The sequence below is a fragment of the Equus przewalskii genome, chromosome 11, assembly GCF_037783145.1.
Source record: "Equus przewalskii isolate Varuska chromosome 11, EquPr2, whole genome shotgun sequence".
NCBI lineage: Eukaryota > Metazoa > Chordata > Mammalia > Perissodactyla > Equidae > Equus > Equus przewalskii.
In genome coordinates this window covers 28,824,452-28,851,314 of record NC_091841.1, presented here as the reverse complement: position 1 = coordinate 28,851,314, position 26,863 = coordinate 28,824,452, and the positions used below count along the sequence as shown (strand labels likewise).

General features: G+C 57.4%; 1 protein-coding gene and 1 long non-coding RNA gene across 4 annotated transcripts in view; one reads left to right on the top strand and one right to left on the bottom strand.

The window, feature by feature from the left end:
- LRP5 (LDL receptor related protein 5) overlaps positions 1-17,131 on the bottom strand; it is a 108,110-nt gene extending 90,979 nt beyond the window's left edge. For 2 of the 3 annotated variants that reach the window (XM_070565671.1, XM_070565672.1), the window contains exon 1: positions 16,942-17,127. In XM_070565671.1, coding sequence (XP_070421772.1) covers positions 16,942-17,005 — 64 coding nt within the window. In that variant the 5' untranslated portion in view covers positions 17,006-17,127. Of the gene's footprint in view, positions 1-16,941 lie in introns of all 3 variants that reach the window. The other variant, XM_070565673.1, reaches the window with a different exon arrangement.
- A 2,438-nt stretch (positions 17,132-19,569) lies between these two features.
- LOC139074531 (uncharacterized) lies at positions 19,570-20,738 on the top strand. The gene is made up of 2 exons (XR_011524212.1): positions 19,570-19,744; positions 20,005-20,738. It is a non-coding gene; the product is annotated as an uncharacterized lncRNA (long non-coding RNA).
- The last annotated feature ends 6,125 nt before the right edge of the window (positions 20,739-26,863 follow it).

The window sequence follows — 26,863 nt, the reverse complement described above, 5'->3', positions numbered from 1 at the left end:
CAGTGCTGGTGATGTCACCTGTCACTTTGGGCACAGCCCAGCTCAGACAGCAGTAATCACCCTCTCTTCTCGATCTGGAAAGGTCCCTAGGTAGAGGGGAGACACAGCCGATGCTTAATCACCATTTTAAAGCTCTGAGAAGTCCCGCAGGGAGGAAATCTAGTTTGCCTCCCAGATCCCGGGATTGTCCACATGTATCTGATCATAGAACATTTTTTAGTTTTGACTCAGGGAAAATAATTTGGAAAACCCCCACCTGGAGGCAAAGCGAAATGGAAAACACATAGTAAAACTGAGTAAGATACATCTGCAAAAGCAGCACAGATCCGGGAAGGTTGGCAATCTGCAGCTTGGCCCCCCAGCGGCCTCCTCCCCACCTCCAAGGACAAGAAGACTAATGTCCACAGAGGCTGGGGGCCTCCACAGCGCAGAAGCTGCCTCAGTGTCCCACTCTCCCCACGCCAGGCAGCAGCTGTGAGGGGCCACCTCCTGGCCACAGCCGGTGGCCGTCAGCCTCGATGAAGGGGCTTTCCCCATCTGGTCACTGGGACATCGTCTGCAACAAATCACCCCACACACAAATGACCCAACGGTGCGCAGGACCTTGGTCCGTGCCAATGAAAACCTGCCACCCCACCCACACAGCGCACGACCAGAATGACCCCAACCAACCAGGAGCCCCAGGCGGAGGGCTCGCCTGCAGCCCTAGAAGCCTACGGAGCCCCCAGTGCAGGTTCCCAGGTGCTGGCCGGCATCTGGTCCACACTCCAGTGAGGGGAGGGAATGGCCCACACTGGAGCCAGTTCCCAGAGACAAATCGTCTTTTCCCAAACCGAGTCCCTCAGTGGAGCCCATTAGTGGTGGGAGTCGGGGTCTAGTTACGAACGCTGCACAGCAGAGGTTTTCCTGTGAGGGAAAGTGCTTTCCCCTGGAAGCGACTTCCCTACTAATTATGTTTTAATTGGGTGAATATATACATTTCAGCACAGTGGCTGTGCAGGTGCTGATGGAGCCGGAAGCAGAGGCCCAAGGGCCTGAGAGGGAAGGAAACGGGTGGCCAGGGCTCACCAATGGCCACTCTGTCTCTCCCGTGCTCTCCCTCTCTCTGACACACATGCATGTGCACGCACATGCGCGTGCACACACATGCACGCATGTACTCGCCCCGCAAGCCCTAATTTAGCAACTGTGGAATGTCACCAACTCCACGATACCTAGCACAAGTTTTTAGGGAATATGACATGTGATTTATGTCTGCGAATGTGCGTTTTCACTAATTAGAAGGTTTAGGGCAGTGCAGGGAAAAAATATGTATTTCAGAGTCCCGGTTTGACTTGCCAGAAACCAGCCCGTTGCTAACATTCTTATTTTCGACAAAATATAGCATTCTGATTACATACCATCTCAGTTCAATGGCTCCCAGCCTGCCAGGCTCCTGGAAGTGGCCCAAGGCCACGGCAGAGATGGAGAGAAACGGTCCTGGGATGGAGACTGACCCGGGGGTCCCGGGGGGCTGACTCTGCCGGTCCATTCTGGGGGAAGGCGAGCCAGCAGCTTTGACCCAAAGTCCCGAGGCCCCATTGGAACAGACCCCAGGTGGCCGCTCAGGTCGGTATCGGAGTCGGGACCACACAAGAGACCGCCCCTCCCCAGGCCTCAGTTGCCACATCTGTCAAACGAGGAGACAGGCCTGGGCCAGGACTCACCATGATGCTTATTTAAATGCACTGGGGGCCCTTCAGCTGATTTCCTCTATGGACAAAAGAAAACTTTTATAATTCAAATAGCAATTAAGAGGTAGACACTGGAGCCTCAGTCCTCAGGGTCTCCCAGCCTCAGTTTCCTCACATCTATAACGGGAGAAGTGATGGCCCTGGCCCCCAGAGTGGTGGGAAGGAATAAAGGAGTCAATCAATGAACGTCTGAGAACCTGTCTAGTACACTGTAAACGTGTAATAAATGTTAGCTATTTTTGCCCATTAAGTCTAGACATTTGTATCTCGGGCGTTCTAAGGCAGGACAAATTGATCAAGAAATAAAGATTTTCATTAAATGCACACCCCAAATAAAGCGGCCCCATAGAGGTGGTTCTTAATGGAGACCAGCATCAAAACCACATTAACGGCAAGCCTATATGGGTCTCTGGCTGTCCTTGGAAATCAACCAAGGAGGCACTTCTAAGGGTACTGTGTGTGTGTGCACGTGTGTGTGCGTGTGTGCACGTGCATGTGTGCACACATGTGGCTCACAGCTTCCCCAAGGAGAACACACCACTCCATCTCAAGGAAAGCAGGACCTGAGCCCCCGCTGGACTCTGGTGATGCCCGCCTGGATCGACCTGGTCCTCCAACCCACTCTGCATCTGCACTGTCTCCTGGAGACCTGCCCTTCGGGTGGGGACCAGTATTTGACGCCAGGGAGACACAAAGAGGAGGAAAGGGGCCAGATCAACTCCAGGGAACAGACAGGACCAAGTCCCAGAGTCCATCAACACAACACAGATACGAGAATCTAGCACCAGGCCACAGCAAACCCAAGGACCCAGAGCAGAGGCGCAGATGGCGGTGCTTCCAAGCCACAACCCTGCAAATCACCACCATGGGCAAGCAGAGCACCAAACCCCCGGCCGGCAGCCGGGGTCTCTAACTGGGCTGGCACAGACGGGCCATTTCCACCGAGGCGGGAGAAGGTGGGATGGTCCCAGCCCTCCCCCCAGGCCCGCTGGCGAGGACACCGGCATTTTCCCAGTGTGGTTACAGGCATCTCATTGTTCTGCCCCGCAGAAAGGAAACTGGAGAACTGAGCTCAGAATGCATTTTGGAATTGGCAGAAAAGAGCATCTGGGAAAGGAAACACATTTCAGAAACAAACATACCTTTGTACCAGCTTTTATTTTCTTTAAGTGTTGCAAAAAAATAACCATCATAAAGAAGTGCCAAATTGATTATCACTCTACAAAATCTCCTTTTTACGGGGCAAAACAGGCAGGCTCTGCTTTCAAATGATCCACTGTTCCTGGAAAAAACTGGCCACCTGGGTGTCGAGGCCCGGAGGCTGCCCTCAGGAGCCGAACAACAAAGTTGGGTTGGGACACCTCCAGCCGACTGAGCGAGTTGGACAGACGAAAACCACGGGGTGAAAGAAAAAAACGATCGTTGCTGTGGCTTGCTTTTAACCTCTTGCCTCCCTGTCCCTGCGGAAGCATCTCAGCGTGCTGACATTCTCTGAGGAGCTGACATTTTTTGATTCCATATATTTATGTGGGTTTGGGGGCTGCCTCTAAGGTTGAGCGCTGAGGACCAGCTCCAGTTATCTTGGGAACCAAGCTAAGCGTCGGGTCTGGAGGGTCCTAACTCTGCAGGGTCCTAGGTGAGCTCTTCCAGGGGGCGGAGACTCTGCACACAGGTACATAAAGATGAAAGAGAATTCGCCAGAGACCTGGAGAGGGGTCGGCCCCCATCTCCCTGTCTCCCTGCGCCTGGTGAGACGCCCGTTTCTCCATGCTGGACCACCTTTCCTGGGTCGTGGCGTGTGTGAGCTGCTCCTCATACCTGGCATCAGTCCTCACGGGAGGTGGGACCACGTCACCTCTTTTTACAGACGAGGAGACTGAGGCACAAGGGGACCCAGGTAACCTGCCCCGAGTCACACCCTGCAAATCAGTGACAGGGGAGATCAAATACACTGGTTCTTTCCACACAACTTGATATTCAGTCATTTTGCCTCATGAGCCAGTGGAATGATCTCTGTGCAGGAGCGTCAGATGCGGGAGCAGCATCCACGCAGTGGACGCGCCGCACCCCCCCCCAAGAGGCATGCCAGAGACGGTCCCCACACACAGGAGCAAGCGACCCCTCAGCCTCTGTCTGGGTCCCCTCAGGACCGTGACCTCCCCCAACCAGACCACACCCCCCGGTCCTGCATTCCAGTACAACCCCTCCGTCCTCAGGAAGAAGAGGAAGTGGAACAGAGATGCACGCTGCAGCCTGACGCTCCACACTGCTCCTGCTCAGCAGAGAGAGCAGTTCCCAGAAAGCAGAATGGGCTGGGCTGACGGTCAACAGCCCTCTGTTCGTCTCTGGGGCGCCCACCCCAGAGGCCCCCACCTGCCAGGGTGGGCAGAGAAGATCACCATCCCTGCGTGACACTGAGCCAGGCCTGGGTTCTCCTTAGACTCAGTGTCCATATCTGTAGTATGGGGGCACTAAAGCCACACAGCACCCCAGGAGCGTGACTCCACACTCTCCCGGGGACCCCCTCGCAGGGACCACATGAGCTTCCCGGGTGCCTCAGGGGCTCTAAGTGTGGAGCTACCTTCTCCTATGTGATGGGGCCTAAGGCCCCTGTCGCACAGTGAGCCCCGAGTTCCAGGGTGCAAGGAGGGAGCACCTACCCCCAACGGGTCACTCTGCAAACCCACAGCCTACTCTGAGCCTCACCAGGGTCCACGGAGATGCGCCCCCAGGGCTGGCGTGAAGGTGGAAGGATAACCCTCCAGGCAGCAGGAGGCAAACGCTGCAGGGAGAGGGAGAGACTGACCCCGAGGGAGCCGGGTCGGTGCAGGCACGGGAGGGAAGAGGCGCTCACCCTTCGTGGCCCTCACCTCCGGTCCGGTTACCCCTGGCCTCCTGTCAGAGCATGCCATCCCAGTGCTCATCCTGTCCCCGGGGGCCTAGATCTGTGCTGGGCACATGGCAGCAAGTCAGCACAATCTGCTAGAGGCATAAATTACTCCCGGGCTAGAGGCAACAACAGGAAGTCCGAAAAGCCAGGAGCCTGCCCAGGCCAAGGAGGGGCCGGGCGGGGCCGCGGGCTGGCGGCCGAGGGCAGGTGCAGGGGAAGCTGGGGTGCAGGGCTGCGGGGGGCTGCTCTAGTGCGGCAGGCGCAGAAGAGAGCGAGGGGGGCTCCGCTGCGTTAGAGACCCAGTCTCGCCCGCGGACGGGGCAGCAGCATTTCTCCCTAATTCTGGAGCACCTCCTGGGTGCAGAGCCCGGTCAGCAGTAGCTGGGGAAGCCACATGGAGCAGGGACCTTGGTCTGAGGTGGGAACAAGGGGACAGGAGGGGGCTGCTAGCCAGAGTGGGGCAGGGAGCCTGCCGGAGAGGAGGCCCCGGCCCCTTGAGTCAGCCAGGCTGGCCCGTTAGCAGGCTGTCAGGAGCAAGGCAACAGGGCACAGAGAAAGCAAGGTCTCTAACAACTGCCTCTGAGCAGGGAGAGGCGGGGGTGCGCTAGCAACACCTACAAAGGGGCAGGTGGCCTCCAGATGAGGGAAGGAAGCAGAGACGCCCCCCACCCCCAGCCACACCTCTGACCAAGCAGAGGTCCGAGGAGGGGCGCTGCCCTCAGACCCCTGCACCTGCTCCCCAGGGCCCAGGACTCCCAGAGCCCAGTTTCGAAAAGGACGCTGGGTTTACCTGAGCAAGGAAGCCAATTTGGTGCCAGAGCTCCATCCGGCAACGAATGCAACTCCACACCCCACTTTCCAATTGGTGATGGACTGAGCGGTCCAGGCTGGGACGGTTTCTGCCAAGCCACCTCTCAGCTGGAGTTGAACCCGGTTCCAGAATGCCCTAAGGGCTCTCTCCCTGGAGAATAACAATTATGATTGCCATAATAATCCTAATAGCTAATAATTATCGAGTGCTCACCAGGAGCCGGCCCCATGCTAAGAGCGTTCCAGCCCTGCCTCACTGCATCCTCAGGTGTGTCTATGTGGGGGCACTGTGACCAACCCCCGACAGGTGAGGAAACTGAGGCCCAGAGGAACGAACTGGCTTGCCCAAGGCCTCAGAGCTGAGAGTGCAGCCAGGAATGTGAGCCAAGCTGGAACAGGTGGGACGGGGCCTGCATACGCCCCAGGATTCCAGGCCTAGGAGGCTGGGCCGGAGGCCCCCACGGCCCCCAGGCTGGCTGCTGGGATTCCTCCGGAAGCCCCCTCAGCTGTTCACGGCAAACCTGGGGGGGCCGGCAGGGAAGGGGGCGGGGGGCTCAGCGTGTCCTCGGTCCAGGGGAGCCCGAGGCAGCAGCTCCACTGAGGCCGGCACTGGGCGTGGCTGCTGGAGGGAAGCACACACCGTGCCACGTGCGCCACGGTGGGGGGCCTTCCAGAGCGTCCACCCCAAGACCAAGCTGGCCTGAGGCACCACAGGCAGGCCAGAACGGAAGGAGGCCCGCCTGTCCTCCTCACACCTACAAAGAGCAGGAGGGGGACACTTTAACCAAATGCATCTCCTGTCACTCGAGGCCCTCCCAGATCACGGATCGGAAGGCATCCCTAACATCACGGGTCAGAAGGCATCCCCAACTCAGCATCCCCATCAGCATCACCAGCCGGCTCTGCTGACACAGGCCAGGGAAGCTTGGAAAAACCTCGAACCTGTCAGTTTCCCCATCGAAGACACAACATGCCCTGAGACCCCAGCCACGCAGGAGAGACCCGAAACCTTTACTGTGGTAAGATCAGATGAGTGATGAACCACCTGGAGAGCGTGGAAAACTCTCGCCACACAGGCTCGCGGTCCAGCAGTTCCCTAACACGACCCTGGAGGCACGGGGGCGCCGCCCCAGGAGTCAGGGGTGGCGCACGCGGTGGGGTGAGGTCCCACCCAAAGCCCAGCGCCCACCTCGCGGCCAGACCCGCTTAGATCCAGGAGCAGATCCCAGGTCAGCCTCCCAGTTAGCTCTCCCCAGCCCGAGGTCACAGCCCAAGGGGCCACCAGGTACACCGGCTCCGAGAGGCGCTTTCAATGCTGAAAAGCCAAATAGAAACTACCCAGCAAGAAAGGAAAGCCCGCCCGTAGCTGCTTCTGCCGGTTTACAGATCTGACGAGCGCCATCGTGCACGTCGGGGATGGAAAAGCAGAAAAGGTTATTCCTTAACAAACAGACTTTCCTTGAAAGGATAAAATCCTCTAAAACAGAGGGAAGGTGTTTTAAAAACTAGAACCGGTAGCCAAGAGGATGGAAAGTGTTCTTTGTTCTGCTGTTTCGTCTTGAGTGACTCTCCGTACGTCCCCAACCGTACAAAGCAGAGCGAGCGCTGCTCAAGCGCCTTCTAGAAGAAGCAGGGGCAGTAACTGAAAATACGAGAATCCGCGCTGGGCCGTTCCACCAGCTCAGTTGCACGTGGTCTGGGGGACACAGGCAGAGACCAGCCCAAGCAGCGGATGGGCCCACGCTGGGCGCACCCCATCTCTGAGCCTCCCCCGTGGACACAGTGCTCTGGACCCAGCCCAGCAGGTTGGGAGCCCCGGTAATGGGTGACATGAGACAGGGCCGCTCTCTTCACAGACATTAGGCCAGCTGGTCATCTGCTCTGCAGGGAGAGGCAATGCTCTGGCCACAGCCTGCACCAAGATGACCAGGCCCATGTTCCTCTCCAGGCGAGGGGTGGACACCATGGGTCCCCTGCACCACGGCGTGCTCCCTGGTAGGGCTAGCGATCCCGCATCTTGGCCCTTGTGAGCCAAGAACTGTGCAAACACCAGTGACACCATGACAGGCAGCACACACCCCGCAGCATGGCACACCGAGCAGGCAGTCAACAGTTCACCGATGCCGCCCAACGTAAGAGCCACAGCAGAGAGCCAGGCAAGGACCGTGGGCTGGAGCAGCCACAGCAGGCGTGGGGTGCATCCTGAAGGAGAGAGCAGCAGATGGGGAGGCCCACAGCGGCCAGGGTCGGGAGCTAGGCACTGCCCACCCACCCACGATACAGCATGTGGGAGCACCCCCCGGATGCAGGAGTGACGCGGGCCCTGCGGCAAACCCACAGAGAGCCAGGCAGTGACAACTCGGCCGGAGCAAGCGTCGGACACTCAAGGGGGCAACGCTCTCTCCGTGCTTAAATTCCTGAAAGCTCCTTAAAAATACCCCTCACGCAGCTACCTCCTCCATCCTTATAACTCAAAAGCACCAAAAGCATTTTTTTGGCATAAAAATTCATCATACTATTATTTCTAATTTTTACATGATTGAAAATGTTCATAGGAAGTTTTTTGAAAAATGATGAAAATGACGGGTGAAGGGTGCAGGTGCCAAGCCCCACTGGGACATCTCAGAGTCTGGGCTGTGGAAGGCGGCGGGGGCGGTATTACATGGACACAGGACTTCACAGGCAAGGACGTCTGGGATGTACTGGGTTTCTCAGAGTCCATACCTCGGAAATAGGGGCTCTTCCAGGGGGAGGGGGTCCCACGCTTGGCCCCAGAAGCCTTCTGCCACAGAGCAGGATAGGCGTTCTGCAATCTGGGAAACAGAGGGTCGAATTTCAGGATGGGGGCGGGAGCTCACGACTCAGGAGATTCAGGGGCCGGAGGAAGTAAGGTTGGATGAGATTTGCTCCCCGGATGGACGAGGCCTCGGGAACCCTGAAGACAGCTCCTGCACACCAGACACCATGCCAGAGGCGGAGGGACAAGGATGAAGACGGCCTCTGTCCCCAAGGCCCTCCAGGCTGGGTGGATCATGGAAGGTTCTGGACTCCAAGGAGATGGATCTGGCTGGGGAAGCACTCACCCCTGAGAGCAGAGGAGAGGGCTAAAGCCAGCTCAGAGCAGCACGGAATGCTGGGCCCAAAAGTTCCAAATTCAGGGGCCGGCCTGGTGGCACAGCAGTTAAGTTTGCACATTTCACTTCGGTGGCCGAGGGTTCGCCGGTTCGGATCCCAGGTGTGGACCTACGCACTGCTTGTCAAGCCATGCTGTGGCAGGCGTCCCACGTATAAAGTAGAGGAAGATGGGCACGGATGCCAGCTCAGGGCCAGTCTTCCTCAGCAAAAAGAGGAGGATTGGCGGCAGATGTTAGCTCAGGGCTAATCTTCCTCCAAAAAAAAAAAGTTCCATCTTCAGACACTGGGAAACCGGTGTCGTTTTCTGAGAAAGGGATGGACAGGATGAAACCAGGTTTAAAAAGATTAATCTGGCCACAGTGAAAGATAAATGGGCAAAGGAAGGTTCTAGAAAGCAAGGAGACCAAGTAGAAGCGGATGGGGTCCTCCACTCGGAATCTAGTCTTCCACAGAGCGAGTACTGTGGGGGCCTCCAGGTGAGGCCTCAGAGCCAGGGGGGCCGCATCGGGGAGGAAACGAGCACAGGAGGCTGTCCTGAGTGTGGGAAGGAACGGAGACAGGGCCTGCATCCGGGCGGCAGAGAAAGAACAGGTGCTGGGGTCGGCTCGGAGCTTCCAGCCTGAGTCGGGAGGAATCCGGGGAGGCCAGGCCAGCACCCCCTGCACCCCGACTCCCCCGATTCGGTCTCCTTTTGGGGACCAAGTTCACACCGGGGAAAGTTTGCAGAAACGGCATTCCCCCACAAAAGCAAGCTCGGGAACACGTCTTGCTCTGAAAGCACCTTACAGCGAGGACATCAAGCGGGCTCCCATCGCGGAGACCGCCCGCTCCTCCCAGGGCGGAAGCCGAGGGGGCAGCTGCCTGCGAGCGGACAGTCTGGAAGGCACCCAGGCAGGCGTGTTCTGGCCGGGCCACACGCTCAGGCGGCTCTTAATGCCCCATTGAGCAATTTCCTGAGAGTTTTGCTCAGCAGGTAGTACGCCTCCCCATTTGAGCTAATAGAGGGGTGCAGCCCAGGGAAGAAATTAAAGTTGCTCACATTTTGTTCTGAAACAAACTAGGGGAGGGGAGCGATAATTTACGCGGTAATTATATTTGCCTTGGGGCTAATGCTGGAATTAGCCGCATTAGAGCTTGTTTCCCAAGCAGACGCTGCTGTGAGCAAGGAAGCACAAGGCTCGGGCGATCCAGCACAAATGTCATCTCTGAAGTACTCCACGTGCCACCGGAAACCAAAAACGTGATGACCGGCTCCATCGAGGCAGCAGACACGTTTATCTCCACAGCCAGAGACCAGCTCGGCCGTCAGAGACCACTTCTAAAGTCCAGCCCTCTGACACCTATTGAATGTCACCATTTACTGTCCCCGGATCAAGAGATCAAAGGATGGAAGCTGACCAGCTAATTCTAAAGTTTATCACAAAAGAGTAAATGTACAAGAAGAGTCAACACAATTTTTTTAAAAAGAACAATGAAGGAGGAATTGCACAATCAATCTTAAAATATATTGTGATGCAACAGAGATTAAAACAAGAGCACACTGGTGCAGAAAGACACCCGCTGGTCAACGGAGGAGGACAGAAGGTTCCAGAACAAGGAGCCAAGCATCTGCGGACACTGCACATGAAAGAGCAGCATTTTAAATGAATGGGGACAGGATGGGCCATTCCCTCAAGGTGCTGGGACATCTCCCTATCCACTTACAGGGGTGGGAGGGGGTGTGTAACCAGGGACAATGCAGATCCCTACCTCGAACCATATACCCCCCAAATAATCAGACAGAATAATATCTGAATATAAAACACAAAACAGTAACAGTCCTGGAAGAACATAAAGAAAGATGTATTTAAAATCTGAGGACAGAGAAACAAGGCACAGAACTCAGAAGCCATAAGGGAAAAGACCAAGAGTTTTGATAACATGAAACTTTTTAATGTCTTCATGATAATAAACCACCAGAAACAAGGATGAAGGACTAGCTACAGACCAGAAGAAAAATCTGGACCAAAGAGAACAAAGAATTAATGTCCACAACAAATAAAGAGTTCCTGAAAATCAATAAGAAAAAGACAACTCGACAGAAAGATAGGCTAAGGATAAGAGTAGACAATTTGCAGAAAAATAAATACAAATGGCCACTCAATCAGCAACGAGGGAAGCACAAATCAAAATGTGTTATAACTTTTAACCAAATTGATTTAAAAAAAATAGAATCTGGTAACTGCCAGCGTTAGGATAGAGGAAAGCACGTACTCTCATAGATGCCTGGTGGAGTACAGACTGGTGCAGACATTTTGGAGGAATTTATCAGCATCTTTGAAAACCTATAAACGGACATACTCTGACAAGGAATGTGTCCCACAGAAATGCTTGCACACGCACCTAGATACACACAAGCAAAGGTGCTCACTGCAGCATGCCTTGTAATAGCAACCACGCATGGAAAAAACCGAACGCTCCTCAATTTGGTAACAGCCATGAAGTATGATACACCCATACTAGGAAACACTACTTTTAAAAAGAATGAAGATCCAAAAGTAAAGATACAGAAAATGTTTATGATACATTAGTGAGTGAAAAAGACAGACTTTAGAATGTCTTTTTCAGAGGGGCCGGCCCCGTGGCCGAGTGGTTAAGTTTGTGTGCTCCACTTCAGCGGCCCGGGGTTCACCTGTTCGGATCCTGGGTGCAGACCTACACACTGCTCATCAAGCCATGCTGTGGCGGCATCCCACATAGAAGAACTAGAATGATCTACACCTAGGATATACAACTATGTGCTGAGGCTTTGGGGAGAGGGAAAAAAAAAAAAAAGAGGAAGATTGGCAATAGATGTTAGCTCAGGGCCAATCTTTCTACAGAAAAAAAAAAAGAATGATAGAGAGCGATTGGATTTATGTAAAGAATATGAGGACATGTTCAAAACAAAGTAACATGTTAAAATACGTGTTAGAGGTTCGGCCATCTCTGAGGAGAGAAATAAAACAGGCAACAAAAGAAGATGCTCATTTTACCAGAAGTACCATAGAAAATGTTTAAGCTGTTTATATGTACATCTTGCATTTCAATATATACATATCTATAAAACAAAATGGCCGAGCACATGTAAAGATGTTCGACATATTAGCCATCAGGAAAACACATGTGAAGACCACAACATGGTCCCACTTCACACCTCCTAGGATGATTAGAACCAAAAATATGGAAAATAGCAAGTGTTAGCCAGGACGTGGAGAAACAAACTCTTGCGCATTGTTGCTGGGAATGTAAAATGGTACAGCTGCTGTAGATGACCGTCTGATGGTTCCCCAAAATAGTAAACATAGAATTACCACGTCATCCAGCAATTCCACTTCTGGGTACAGCCCCAAAAGTGAAAGCAGGGACTCAAGCAGATACATGCCCAGCAATGTTCACAGCAGCATCATTCACAATATCTAAAGGTGGAACCAACCAGTGTCCAGCAACGGAGGAATGGATAAGGAAAACATGCTCTATCTGTACAGTGGAATATTACTCAGCCATAAAAAGGAATGGGATTCTGATACATGCTACAACTTAGATGAACCTCGAAAACATTATGCTAAATGAAACACGCTAGACACAAAAGGACAAATATTGTATGACTCCACAAATAAGAGTACCCTTAAAGCAGAAAAGAGGTGACCAGGGGCGAGCCCGTGGGCAGACCAGGGGAGTGTCATCTGCCCCCGGCCAGGTGATGGGCAAAGGGAGGCCCAGGAGGCAAACAGATAGCGGATAGCAGGGCTGCTCGGGGCTCCAGAACGGGCAGAACAGACATGGGCAAGGGCACGGCCTGGTTGGCACATGGCCCCACTTGGTTTAGGGACGTGGGGACCCCCACCTATCATGGGAAGGGTCAGCAGCCAGGTCTGCTCCTGGCTGGAGTTCCAGCCCGGTTCAGGACTGCCAGTCACTCCTCGGGGGCAAACAAGGGCCAAACACAGACCCCCAACATCTTCCACCACTCCCGGCCCCCAACTAGACGAGAGTGACCAGGATCTTGACCCTCGCTCGGGGCACTTTTATAAGGAAACCAGGCCCTGGAGGGAAGGGCCCCCAGGGCCTCCTCCCAGACTGGCTCACTGAACCCCAACCAGCGCCCTGCAAGCAGATGCATCATCCCAATTTTGAGGACGAGGAAACTGAGGCCGGGAGACAGCAACCCGCTCTCCAGAGCTCATGAGAAAGCAGAGGGCAGCCTGGAGCAGTGGGCGGGACCCGGGGCGGCTGCATGTGTGGCCGCAGCTGCCCCCACACGGCAGCCCTTGGACCCGTGTGGTCCCCAGGACGGCCCGTGGGTGGTCTGTCCCAGAGCAGACCACTGCTCTCTGAGCAATGTGTCAACAGGCCCGGGAAGGGAAGGGGCTGGATGCAGCCCCTCGCTCCCATCAGAGCCCCCCCCATTTTGAGAGGGTCTTAAGTGACTGTCCGAGAGGCCTCCTAAGCCACAAATGTCCGGTTTCTTTCAGGGCTTCTGCGATATTGAACGTGGCCCTCCGTCCACCTCCCAGAGCCCTCGTCCCCTGAGGCCAGCACTGGCCCCCAGCCTGTCCTCCGCCCCGGCTCCCACTGCATCAGCTCTCACCCATCGTCTCTGAACACAGACGGGGCTCTAAGAACAAATGTGTCCATGTCCCCACCAAGCTGGAAACAGCTCCTGCTGTGCAAACCCCATGGGGCCACCACAGCCCCCAGCGGAGACCGAGCCACTGACGGGTGAATGGAGAAGCAAAACGTGCTCCATCCATACGACATTCGGCCATAAAAAGGAACAGAGTACCGACCCACGCTACGACGGGGACCCGCATCGAAAACATCATGCTAAACGAGTGACGAAGCCAGACACAAAAGGCCACGTGTCGTACGAGTCCACGTGTACGAAACGTCCAGAACAGACACCTCCATGGGGACAGAAAGCAGACTGGTGGCTGCCTCGGGCTGGGGGTAGGGGACACGGGAAGTTACTGATTCACAGGTATGGAGTTTTATTTCGGGGTGACAGAAAAGTCTGGTAACTTGAGAGATGCGGTGGCTACAGGACACGCAGAATGTGCTACAGACCGTCGAACTGTGTCCTTTAAAATGCTGTATTTTATAATATGTGATTTTCACCTTAATTAAAGGAAGAAAAAAGATCGATTCCACACCTTTCACCCAATACAGACCTGACTCCAGCCCGCATTTCCTACCCCCCCTCACTAAAGTCTTCCAGGAGCTTCCATCGCCTTCTGGATCACATCCAGACTCCGCAGCGTCATCTGGCCTCTCTCCGTGGAGGAGACCACCCGGTCCTCGAGGACGGGGCTCTGGGCCGGTGAGGGGGGGAGTCCCCGCGCCCCCTCTCCCACAGCTGCCCGTCGGCTTCCTTTGCCTGCTTCCCCTCCGACAGCAAAGCCCCGGCCTCATCTGCCATTCTGTCCGTTCTGCACTCTTCTCTCCCCAGGGCTTCACACGGTACCAGGCGCCCAAGAGAAGGAGGAACGACACTAAGAGCGGACACAGCTCTTAGCGGGCAGGTGTTAACTCCCTGAATTGGCCCAATTGAGTATTCTTAGCCCCATTTACAGAAGAGAAAACTGAGGCACACAAAAGTGGAGCCAGCCGCCCAAGCTCCCCCACACCGCAACCAGCAAGGCTGGGATCAGACCCTGGGCACTCGGGCCCTGTCCACACTTTCCCAAGGACCCTCACCCCATGTTGCAGCAATAAACAAGTCAGTGCACTAAACATCCAAGGTCGTGCACAGAGGAATCATCCAGACTGCCCGGTAACGGCTTCTAGACCTCCCAGGCCAGAAAGATCAAGGACCCCGTGACACAATGAGCATCGCAGCTCAGCCACGACCTGTCTCTCGCCCAGGACAGGAATGGTGCCGAGGGGTGCACACACAGCATCCGACGCTCCCGACTGCCTGGGCGGGAGAGAATCCAGGAAGGACACCGGACACAGAGAAGTTAAGTAAGTCATGCAAAGTCAAACAGCAATTGAGCGCGTAAACCCAGGCTTGTCTGACCCCCAAAGTCCCCGCTCTCAGCCCTGGCAAGCCCAGGCCACAGGGCAGGAAGCCATGCTGAGTCCTCACCTGACTACACCCCCCCCATCCCAGCGTGCAAATTTTGCTAAATGCCTGAGCGGTGACACAGTGCAGCTGAAATTAAACGGGTTCCAACTCCGACGGGATCTCCACAGCAAATGTTGGCTCACCCGGGTGCACGGGGTAAATTCTTGGATCTGAGCGAGAGGGTGAAAAGTATGCGGGCTCTGCTTTAAAAAGCAGAGGGTCCTTTGTGGGGGAATTCCCTCAGTGGGCTCCACGCAGCATTTCCTTAACACCCACCTGCTGGGCCCTCCCAGGGGGCCGGGCAGTGAGCGTCTGCAGGAACCACCCTGGGGGGGTGGGGGGGCTCCTGGAGCAAGTGCTGTGGGGCCAGCGGGGAGAGGCCCGGGCCGTGGATCTGGCAAAGGCCATTCCCAGCACCGGGACCACAAGAACAAAGGCATTTCCGTGGGCTCACAGCTTCGAATTGCAACAGGAAGCAATCAGGAAAAATAATTAACTACAAACTTACTGGCTTCTCTCCGGACTGAGGCATAAATCTAACATAGAAACGTGGGACATCGCAGATCGAAAAGGGTCAAAATCGTCCTGCAGAAAGATCCCTCCTTCTCCTCCCATTTTAGGACAGGACTGCCACAACTAGCCGGGGCTCTAAAATCCTCGTGTTGACATACTTCCTAACGTTAAAATAATCAGCTCTATTTCTGTCTCATATACAACCGAACTCCACAGATGTGACTTGTGGGGGCTCGAACCGCACGACCGACCGACGGGTGTTCGACTCCAGCAATGTCACCCCAAAAGGTACAGGAAATTCAAAACTGCGACAAAGCGAAAGGCAACGTAGCCGGCTGAGAAACCCCACCTTTAAAACAAACATCTTCCCAAAAAAAAAACCCTTTTGCCTCCGTGATCCAGGCATTTCCGGAAGAGAAAAGGAGCAGGGCTGGCCTGAACTACCCAGACACTGTCATTGTTCTGTCGTCACCTTGTTGTGCTATCAGACGCGGCTGAGAAACGTAAACAGGCTCCCAAGAAAGACAGATTTGGGGTGAGGCAGTCTCTGGGCTCGGGCTGGGAGGCAGGCAGACTTGGGGAAACACCCCCTCTGCGCCCCCCCAAACCTCCATGGAGGGGCCGAGGCCCTGGGAATGCCACCACAGAGCCAGGCCAGGACATCTCCCTGCAGAGCCACACTCGAAATATTCAGGGAGACAGCTGCTAGCCTTAAAGAGGCCCAGACAAAGGGACTCGAGGGACCCCCCCCCCAACACACTGCCACCAGCAGAAGTGTAGCCCAGAGAGCACAGGACTCGCTGGCCGCGGCCACTCGGCCAGCCACACTCCAGAAAAACAAAACACTCACGTCCGAAGAGAAGGATTTAGGTAGGAGAGGCTTGCTCAAAACCCACATGGCAATCTCCAAATTAAAGTAACATGTGTCGCGTTTCACAGGGCGCTTAGGTTTCCTGAGTCCTCCTGACCTCAACTCCACCCCTCGGGACACACCAAAAGTTGCACAGAAAGGTCCTCAGCCCTCGATCTCCCACAGGGTGTGCGGAGCCGAGACCCGAGCGCGCCGCCCTCCCGCGCGGCGGCCCCCACGCAGCCGGGCCCCGCGGGGGACCCCGAGCGATCGGCGGCCACTGTGTGGGGCCCCGGAGGCCAGACGGGTCGCCCGGGCACCTGGCAGGTGTCAGTCCGTTTGGAAACCGACAGCAACGCCGATGAAAGGGGGCCGCGCGCCAGGCCAGGCCGCCCGGCGCCCGGACTGAGAACTTTCTCTTGCAACTTGCATCAGTTCTCGGAGCTCGCAGGCCGGCCGCGCGGCCATCGGAAACAGGCTCGCCGAAGAGTTCCCGACGCAGGGCGCCGAGGCCTGTCTCCGGGCCGAACGTGCCCGCTCTGTGCCGCCCGCGGGCCGGGGTCCCCACCGCCCCGGCGCCGCCTCGCCCGGCCCGCTGCCCGCGGGCGGCACTTCCGAGCGCGCCCCGGGGCCCGGGCAGGTGAGGACCCGCCCGCGCCGCACCTGGCGGGGTCGGCGCCGCCCGCGCGCCCTGCTCGCCCGCCCGGGACGCGGGAGGGGGCCCGGCGTCCCCGGGAGGGGCCCGGGCGGGCGAGACAAAGGGCCGGCGCGCGGCCCCCGGGCGCGGGGAGCTGCGGGGGGCGGCGGGGCCCCGCGGCGCGCGCCCCAACTCGCCCCCAACTTGCCAAGTCGCTTCCGAGGCGGCGCCGCGCACTTGGCCGCGGGACCGCCCGGGCCATTGTCCCTCGGGCCCGCGCCCACCTACCCGCGGCGGGGGCCAGGCTGCAGCAGAGCGCGAGCAGCAGCAGCCGGGGCGGCGCCGCCTCCATGTTGTCCGGGGCCGGCCGGGCCCGCGCGCGCTCACTCGGGCTCCATGGCGCGGCGGCGGCGGCTCCTCGCGCGGCTCCCGGCGCCTGCCGCCTCCCCCCTCGGGCGCCGCGGACCAGGACGACGGGGGAGGAGGGAGGCGGGCGCGGGAGCGGAAGCCGCGCCGCGTCTCCGCCCCCCGCCGCCGCAGCCCGCCCGCGCCCCCCGCGCCGGCCGCGCCCTCCCGCGGGCGCCCCCGGAGCCGGCCCCCCGGCCCTGCCCGCGCCCCCCCCCCAGCCCCGGGGGCCGGCCGCCCGGGCTCCTCGGGGGCGCGGGGGCGCGCGCCGGGTTTCCAGCCCGCGGGGCCCCGGGACGAACAAGTCCCGGAAGCAGGTGTGTCACCTGTAGAGCCGCCGGGACCCCCGCCTTGCCTATGGGGAAACTGAGGCACGGGAGGCGGGGCGGGGGATGGGGGGGTGGCCCGAGGGCACCACGGGGAGGCGCTTTCGGGGCTGGAAGCCAGGGGCCCCGAGCCAGGTCTGTGCGTTTTCCTGCGAGCGCAGCCACCCCCGGCAGGGTCCGGTCGGGCGGCCCCGCGACACCTGTTCTCACTGGCGAGGGGCGCGGAGGAGGGCAGAGGAGGGCGACCGCGAGGCGGTGCCGGGGCAGGGACAGAAGCGGACGGTGGAGAGAGGCGGGGGCTGGTGGGGGTGGGCTCGAGGTTTTATTTTTAAACTAGCTGAGATGTCTGCCCCCTGCATTAATTCTGCTACGCGAAGACCGGTTACCGTGCTTCCCAGTACGCTTCTAGGCGGCCGAGGGAGAAAGCCCCTCCAGGCTCGCAGACCCCACCTTTGACTCGGTCGACAAGAAGGCAGCGTGCGTTCCCCGCCCTGTGCCCACCTGAGCGTCCAGCTCAGCCCTGAACGCTCAGGACACGGGAGGGGCTGGGAGGGGCCGCGGCACCGGCTCTGGAACCGTGGTCCCGAGTTCAAACTCCTGCCTCCTGGAACCGGGTGTGCCCTTGAGCAGCTTAAATATAACCCCTCCTGGCAAACTGTCTGCCCTTGTGAAACAGGGGCGGCCATGCCTACCTTGCAGGTGCTGGAGAACTGGCAGTAACCAGCAAAGGAGCGGGTGCTCCCGGGCACTGCCTTCTTCATGCATCTGTGATAGCTTCACAAAGCTGGTGGCCAGGACAGCATCTCTGTCCTCTTGGGGTTTATATTCTAGGGAAGGAGACACAAAGAAGGCAAAATTAAAAAAAAAAAAAAAAACAACACCGTTGACAGATGGTGAGGAATGCCATGCAAATGGAGGGTGTTGGGCAACAGTGTCCGGGGAAGTTCTGACCTAGGGAGGTAGGGACATGTGAGCCACCACCACGCAGCAGGCACAGGCAGCAGGGCAGCGGGAGAAGCCAGCTGAGGCCAGCGCGTGTCAGACCCAGAGAGGGAGTCAAGAATTTACCCCAAGAGCGATGGGAAAGCCTTCGTGGGGATTTAAGCAGCAAACTTCCTGCTGGGTCTTCTCCTCCACCCTATTCGCAAGCCCAGTGGCACTAACAGAGGCAGACTCCCAGCTCTACTCACACCTCCGCCACCGCCACCCCAGTTTGGGTCACCCCTCACCCCTTGATGGGTCTCCTGCTTCTGGCCTTGAACCACTTCAGCCTGATCTCACAGCAGCGAGAGTGAGCCTGTTAAAACAAATCAGATCATACCCTTCCTCTGCTCAAGAACCTGTTATGGCTCCCATATCAGTCCGAATAGAAGCCAAAGGCCTTATGGCACCTATGGGGCCTGATCTGGCCACACCTCTCCCTTTATCTCTCCAGCCTCCTTATGGACTCCCCGTCCTCTCCCTCACCCTGCTAAGCTACAATGGCCTCCTTGCTGGTCCTCAAACACACCAGCACCCTCTGCCTCAGGGCCTTTGCACTTGCTGGTCTCTCTTGCTGGGACTCTTTTATCCCGTTATCCACATGGTTCACTCCCTACTTCTTCAGCTCCTCATCTGGCCTTCCCTGACCCCCCCCTCAAAAATTGCAAAACACCCCAGTCCACTGCCCACCCTTGCCAGCACCTCCTGCTCCATTTCTCCACTTCAGCTTTCTTCTTTGCCCTGACCGCCATCTGACAGACTACCTTTCTTCCCTCCACCAGAATGGAGGCTCCGTAAGAACAGAGAGTTCAGTGTTCTGTTCCCTGTGGGTCCCCTGAGCCTAGACAGGGCCTGGCACATGGTAGGCACTCAATAACTGTTTGTTGAATGAATGAATGAATGAAGTGGAAAGATCTGATTGATGTTTACAAAAGGAGCACTCTGGCTGCTGAATGGGGACAGGACTGTCAGGAGGGAGAGGGGGTGGGGGGCTGGCCAGCGGGTGGGTACCGGGGTAGCAGCCAGGAGAGATGGCAGCCTGGACTGGCAGGGTGGGGGACTCATGAGTGGCAAGAAGGGGTTGATTCGGGGTGCTTTAGGAAGAGCTAATGGTCTCCCTAAGGACGCTGGCTGTGGGGATGAGGGGCGGGGGACCATGGGGGGCCCACGTAGGGGCTCTGCTAGTGGGCCCTTGTTACAGCAGCTGCTCTGAAGTTCAAGGCAAGACTCTAAATCTGGGATGCGAAGAAGCTGAAGCCCCCACGCGCAGTGTTGCGAAGGATTGAAAGGAAAATGAAGCAAGAACGTAAACGGACATCGGGATGCTGTGTTCCGGAGGAGGGAGGCGGAAGGCTGGACCCCCAGAGCCGGAGAATTCGGTAAATACAGAAGAGGCCGTGTAGGTCAGGGCTAGGGGAGGCTGGCAGTAGCTCCTGGGGCGCCCCGGGCTTTCCTGTGCCAACTCTTGGGATATCCATCGTGGGGGTGCCACCAGAGACCTCTCCCCGAAAGGAAGGGGACTGTGCCCCAGGTCTCGGGACCTCAGAGCGGGATCCCGGGCTGCCCGACTCCACTCAGAGCTTTGCGAGAAGTCGTTTGCAAAGAACCAGTGAGGACCGATCGCTAGTTCACCCCGCAGGATTCCGGCCTCGCAAGGGCGGTCATTTTTAGACTCTTCACTCATGTAAGAAGCAACCGGAGAACGTGCTAAGCTTCGACTTCCCCAGAAGGCTGCCTGTCGCAGCTCGTCACGCCGCAGAGCTCTTCCTCCGCCTCGCGTCTGGAAGCGCCCACTCTCGATTTATTTGTCTGATGCAAGTTCCACCCCAGGGAGGTCACGGGGCATTGGCACCTGCCGGATCTAATCGTTTCCGGGGACAGAGGCTCAATCGGGGTCCATTTCGGGCCCATCCAAGGATGACATCTCAGCCCCATGACATTGGGGAAAAGTGCCTTTGTGGTCTCCCTCCCGAGCTGGAACATGCTGACTCTGGAGAGTTATTCTGGGCATGAGAAGCTTCCCGCCGGGCAGGCCGGGCCGCTGTGGTCAGAGGTGTGCTTTGGGCTCCCAGCATGGCTGGGCCTCCGAGCCACGAGCATCCTCCCGAGGGCAGCTCGGTGGAGGCAACGGTGGGAGTGTCTGCTGACCGGCCCATCCCTCAGAGCCCCGGGGCCTCTCCCCTGCCACAGCACCAGCTCCTGGCACCTGCTGGGAGGCGGGCTGGGGAAGGCGGCCATTGGCGCAGGGTGGCCAGAAAGCTAAGTTGGTAGCCAGACACGGTTTCTATGGAAACCGTAGCTGGGATGTGAGGGACACAGGCTGGACTCACCTCTCTGAGCCTCCATTTCCTCATTCATAAAAATGCAAACGATGATATCTGCTCGACTGCTTATCTCTCAGTGCTGGTGTGAACCTCAAATAAGATAAGACTTGTAAAATGCTCCTTAGGGGCCGGTCTGATGGCGTAGTGGTTGAGTTGGCGCACACTGCTTGGGCAGCCCTGGGTTCGCAGGTTTGGATCCCAGGTGTGGAACCTACACACCGCTCATCAAGCCATGCTGTCATGGCGTCCTGCATACGAAATAGAGGAAGATTGGCATGGATGTTAGCTCAGAGCCAATCTTCCTCACCAAAAAAAAAAAAAAAAAAAAAAATGCTGTTTATACTTTAAAGCACTGCATCACTGTGAATGGTGATGAACTTGGGGCCCAAGACAGGACATCAGGATGGCTGAGCCGGGTGCCTCCCCTGATAGTTGTCATCCATTCCTTAGTCCCTGTAGCTCTGAGCTTCGACCCTCCTGGTGCTGTGGCTTGCCGTGTAACTTGCGTCATGAGGGAGAATGTTCTGGACAGAACCACACGAGTGTCTGGCCCGCTTAACAGTCTTATTTTCACTGCAGATTGAGGAGCTGACATTCAGATTTCATTCTCCTTTTTAAGCACTTTAAAGACACCTGAAGTGGGTTGAATGGTGGCCCCCCAAAAAAAGTTGTATGCACGTTCTAATCCCAGAAACCTGACTGTTAATCTGTTTGGAAAAATGGTCTTTGCAGATATAATTAAGGATCTTAAGACGAGATCATCCTGGATTATCCGGATGGACCCTAAATCCGATGACAAATGTCCTTATAGAAGAAAGACAGAAGGAGATTTGCGACAGACGGGAGAGGAGGAGAAAGGAGAGGAGCAGCCACGTGAAGATGAGGCAGAGCGGGGAGGGAGGCAGTCGTGAGCCTGGAGTCCCCAGAAGCTGGAAGAGGCAGAAAGGACGCTCCCCAAGAGCCTCTGGGTGGAGCATGGCCCTGTGACACCTTGATTTCAGACCTCCGGCCTCCAGACTCGGAGAAAATCCATTTCTGCTGGGCATTTTTATTATTATTATTTTTGTGGAAGATTAGCCCTGAGCTAACATCCACTACCAATCCTCCTCTTTTTTGCTGAGGAAGACTGGCCCTGAGCTAACATCCATGCCCATCTTCCTCTACGTTATATGTGGGATGCCTGCCACAGCATGGCTTGCCAAGCGGTGCCATGTCCACACCCGGGATCTGAACCGGCAAACCCTGGGCCACCGAAGTGGAGCGTGCAAACGTAACCATGATGCCACCAGGCCAGCCCCCATTTCTGCTGTTTTAAGCCAGCTGGTTTGGGAGATTCGTTATGGCAGCCCCAGGACATTAGTACAGTCCCTGATCTTCACAACCCATCCTGCAGGGAAGGGAACTGAGGTCAGAGAGGTAAGGGCTCGTCCAGGGTGTCGTCTCTGACTGTTTCACACTGTGATGGTGAAGCTGAGTAGTTGCAACAGAGACTGTGTGCCTGTGAAGCCCGTGGCTCTCCAGCCCGGCACAGAAACAGCCGTCCACCCCTGCTCCAGGGGGTCACATGATGACAGCTGCTCTGGAAAAAATAAAGCAGGGTAAGAGGGTCAAGGGGTGAGGAAGCCCTCACCAGGAGGGTGACATTTGTGCAGGAACCTGGAAGAAGGGTGGGAGAGAGCCTTGTGGCCAGCAGGGAAGGCCAGTGCAAAGGCCCTGAGGCACAGCGAGGGGCTGGAGGGGCCGCGGCAGAGACAGCCCAGGTCAGAGAGGAGCGGGCCAGCTCTTCAGGGCCATGGAGGTCATCTCCTCTGAGTGAGATGGATGGGGGGGGGGACCCTCGGAGGGCCAGGAGCAGATGGAGCAAGGGATTTGATTTCCATTTTACAGAATCTCTCTGCTACTGTGTGGGAAATAGAAGGGGCAGGAGGGGAACTAAGGGGCCAGCTGAGGGGTCATTGCCGTGGTCCAAGTTCAAGATGGGGGTCACTGAGGGCAGGAGCGGAGATGGTGAGAAGTGGCTGGATTCTGGATCTCTCTGAGGGTCGAGAGGACGTGGAGAGCGAGGTCAAAGCTGAAGGAAGGAGGAGTCAATGGTGAGGTCAGAAGGTTTGGCCTGAGCACCTGGAGGTGGGGGCTGCCATCCACTGAGACATGAGCGTCGTGAAAGGAAGGGAGGAGCCCCCGGGTGGGATGCAGTCACGCCTTGAACTTGTCGAGCGAGCGGAGATCCCGGTGGTGTCGCAGAGTGGGCAGCGCCTGGGGTGTGGGGAAGAGCGCTGGGCATCCTCGGGGCTGCGGCCGTGATCCCAGAGGAGCAGCTACGGAAGAAGGAGTTCAACGCTGGGCCCCGGGGCCCCGGCTCTGAGGTGAGGGGGCCTGGGGGGTGTGGCTCCCAGCACCCAGGGCAGAGAGTGAGCGGAGGGGCAGGGCTGGGTGGGAGCCGGGGCGACTGGCGCCCCTGTGACTCAGGCTGGACAAAACCTGTAGGATTGGGGGTTCCAGACGTTGCTTCTGTCTTCTCTATGGGGCCCCTTGTGGTCACCTTGGCTATTTCTCAGAGGGCGCCTGGCCCCTGGGACACACGCCTTTGCCCAGTCATCCAGAAAGCACGGCCACTTGTCTAGTTCCACGGCCGGCCGGGCAGCCACGGCGATGGCCTTGACCTTTAATTTATCAGGCCTAGAACAATCACCAGACACACACGTTGTCCCCATGTCCAGACCCCAGCTCCAGGGGACATTTGTCCCCCTGGTTCCTTGAAGAGCCTCTTGCCAGTCTCAGGACAAAGGTGACACCCCTGGGAGACGCTGGGCCCACCCCTCCTTTACACGCTCACGGTGGGCCATGGACTCGTTTGGGGGACCCACCACCCCGGTTTGCCTGGAACTGAGGGATCCCAGGAGGCAGGATGTTCAGGGCTAAAACTGGGAAGGTCCCAGGCAAAGAGGGGCACACTGGTCACCCTGGGGCTAGTGGGACCAGGCTCCCAGCTGCCGGACCCTCACCCCGGGCACGTGGGAGACCCGGGACAAAAGAGCGAGCAAAGCGGGCCCAGACTGTGCCTGCCACTTTACCTCATCACTTCCCATTAAAAAAAAAAAGCGGAGGAATTTTTCTAGATAAAAAGAGACAAAAAAGACAGACTGATCTTTTAAAAAAACTGCTTAAGAAATAACTCTGATGATGTTAAGAATTATGAGTATTTTTTTAGATGCAACACAACTGTTCTGTTTATGGAGGAGAATGTTCTTAGGAACTCTCTTCAAATGATTTAACGGAGTAGCACCATATTGTCTGCAACGTACTTTCAATATTTATATTTTTGGCAAATGTAGCAAAACCTTAACTTTTTTTTTTTTTTTTGCTGAGGAAGATTAGCCCTCAGCTAACATCTATGCCAATCTTCCTCTATTTTGTGTGTGGGTTGCTGCCACAGCATGGCTGACAAGTGGTGTAGGTCTGCACCCAGGATCCAAACCTGTGAACCTGGGCCGCCGAAGCAGAATATGCCGAACTTTACCACCATGCCACAGGGCCAACCCCTGCAAATTTTGAACCTATGTAATAAAATTATGGATGGTCACTGTGAAAAAAAAAAAGTTATAGATCAGCCCACAGACTGTGGAGTAAGGAGCGTTCTGTCCTCCTGGATGGATGAATACGCCTCATAACACCAGGAAGGCAATGCCGTGGGGAACTTTCTGGACTCCTCTGTGTTGGAGCAAGGTGACAGGAGGAGACCTGGCCCAGGACCTCCCTGGACTTCTGCCCCAGGGGCAGTCTCCCAGGTGGAGGTGTCCACACAGCCTGGGACTCAGGCTTCCTACTGTTCGGACAGGGAATTCGGGGTCCAAGTACCGAGGCAGGTGCAGGGGCACCAGGGAGCATGTCCCCCGTGGGGGATGGGCAGGCTGGAGGGGTGGCTTGGGGACCCCCTAAAGCTTGGAAACCCCGGCAGGACAGCACCTATCATTTTGTCTTAGGCCTTCAATATCAGACAAAACCAAGGCAAAAAGTCCCAGTTTAACGCCACCCCTCAAGAGAGATACCACGGCTCAGGACAGGCGTGGCACCTGCCCAAGGTCACACAGCTGCAAAGTGGCCAGGCTGGGATTTGAACCCAGGCCTCCTGGCTCTGCTGTGGCCCACCTCTTGCCAGGCGAATCCCCTCCCTCGCACTGACCCCCTCTCCTTCCCCAGGTCCTCGCCCCGCTCCCGGGACCCCTCCTGCCTGGCCTAAGTCCAGCTCACCCCCTCTTCTCGCTCCACCCGCTCGGCTTGTAAACATGGGCAGGATTCTCCCTTCTTAAAAAAGCACCAGAAAAGCCCCTCCATCTCCCTTCATTCCTTCCTCTCTGTCCCGGCAACTGCCAAGCCTCTCCAAGCCACTGTCTACACTCGCTGTCCCCGTCCTCATCTCCTGCTCCTTCAGTCCTGCCCCTGCGATGACCTTCGCATTGCCAACTCCAAAGGCCATTCCTGCTGTGTCTTGCTGCGGCCTCTCCCACCCCTCGCCTCCCTCCCTTGCTTCCTTGAGTCACCTGCGACCTCCCTTCAGCCGCTGCTCCTCCCCAACCCCGCCCCTCCTGCTCACACACTCGCCCCTGCTTCAGGGACAGCCCTCCTTGGTGCCCTGTCTCCATCTCCACGGCTAGCTTCAGGCCTCTGGACTCTCCCCACTGTATTCTGTCCCTCGGCATGGCCAGTGTGATGGTCCCAAAATGCCCATCTGACCGTAGCCCTCCTTGCTCACAAATCCTCTATGGCTCCCCAGTGCCCCATGTCTCCTGCTCCTGCCAGGTCCCGGGGTGGGAGCCCCCTCTCCTGCTGGCATCTGTCCCCTCCCTGCAGGCTGGCACCGTTCCTCTGTGCTGGTCAGTCCTCCCAGCTCCTGGATTTCTGGGTCTAGCTGCTGCCCCTCTGCAGACGGTAGGGTTACCTTTCACCGGGCGAGGCAGGGGAGTGGTATGAGGGAGCCAGAGGGGAGGAGTGGAGGGAGCAAGTGCTCTAGAAGCTCAGTGGAGGGTGGCGGGAGGTCCCTTCCAGCTGACGGTGGGGCTGAACCGGGTGAACTAGCTATGGGTGGGAGGCAGGCTGTGGAACAGCGACCCCCAGGCCTGGGGCCAGGAGCAGCTGGTCTGGGGGCCGTGGAAGGGGAAGGGAATCTGCCAGCAGACACCTTGCAGGGGCAAGGACCCAGAGGGGTCCCACAATCGAGGGCTCTGGCCCAGTGGCAGACTGTGCCGTTTCCTCCCAGGACCCTTCTGGAGCTCGGCCGTGGGTGGCTCTGCCCCTCACCATCCTGCAGGACACAGTGCCTCCCAGCGGGCTCCTCACGCGGCCGTCCCTGTAGCTGTGATGCGAAGGGAGGTCGTGGAGGGCGCCCAGGACCCACTGGAGGCTTTGCCTGGAGTCGGGGAAGGAGGTACAGGGCTCAGGGCTGTGGCTGAAGGCATGCCTCCTGGCTCTTGGGGCACTGCTGTTCCGGGAAGGCCCCTCCTCCCCCTGGAAGGCCCCTCCTCCCCCTGCTGGAGTCTTAGAAGCAGCAGCAGTCCCCAGACCCTGGCCGGAGGGGCCGGAGGCTTCTCTGGCCTCGAGGGGCCCGCAGGACGGCTGGGCCTGACCTTGAGCCTGAAGACACACTTGCTGAGCCTTAGGGCGGCAAGGAGGCGGAACCCTCACCCAGCCGGGAGCGAGACCCGGGGCTCCCCTGCTCCTCTGGGGCCTCAGCCCTCAGCTCCCATTGGGTGCAGCAGGTGAGGCTGAGAGCTGATGCTTGGGGGCTTCTGGAGATGGGGGTCAGCCTCCTGTCAGCGCCCCCTCCCGGGCCAGGAGCACAGGGCCCTCCCTGCTTGTGGGTGATTCTCCGAGCAAAGGTCCCAGTGGGCAAGGCACCCGGCGCCTTTGATGCTCCCCTCTCTCCGCCCCCCAAGGCAACAAACAGCGCTGCAGACTTTGCACCAAGACTGTTTTCTCCCTGCAGAGATGGGGCAAACCGCAGGCTGTTCTGGCCGGGCCGGAGGCTGCAGGGTGGGTTGTCCCAAACCCGTTTTCCAGGTTCTCCAGGAGCGCCACTGAGCCCTGCTTGCTCACGAAGCCCCCTAACAGCTCCTGGAGGACCGTCTCCCTTACGCCCATTCTACAGGCGGGGAAGCTGAGGCCGGGGGCAGCTTG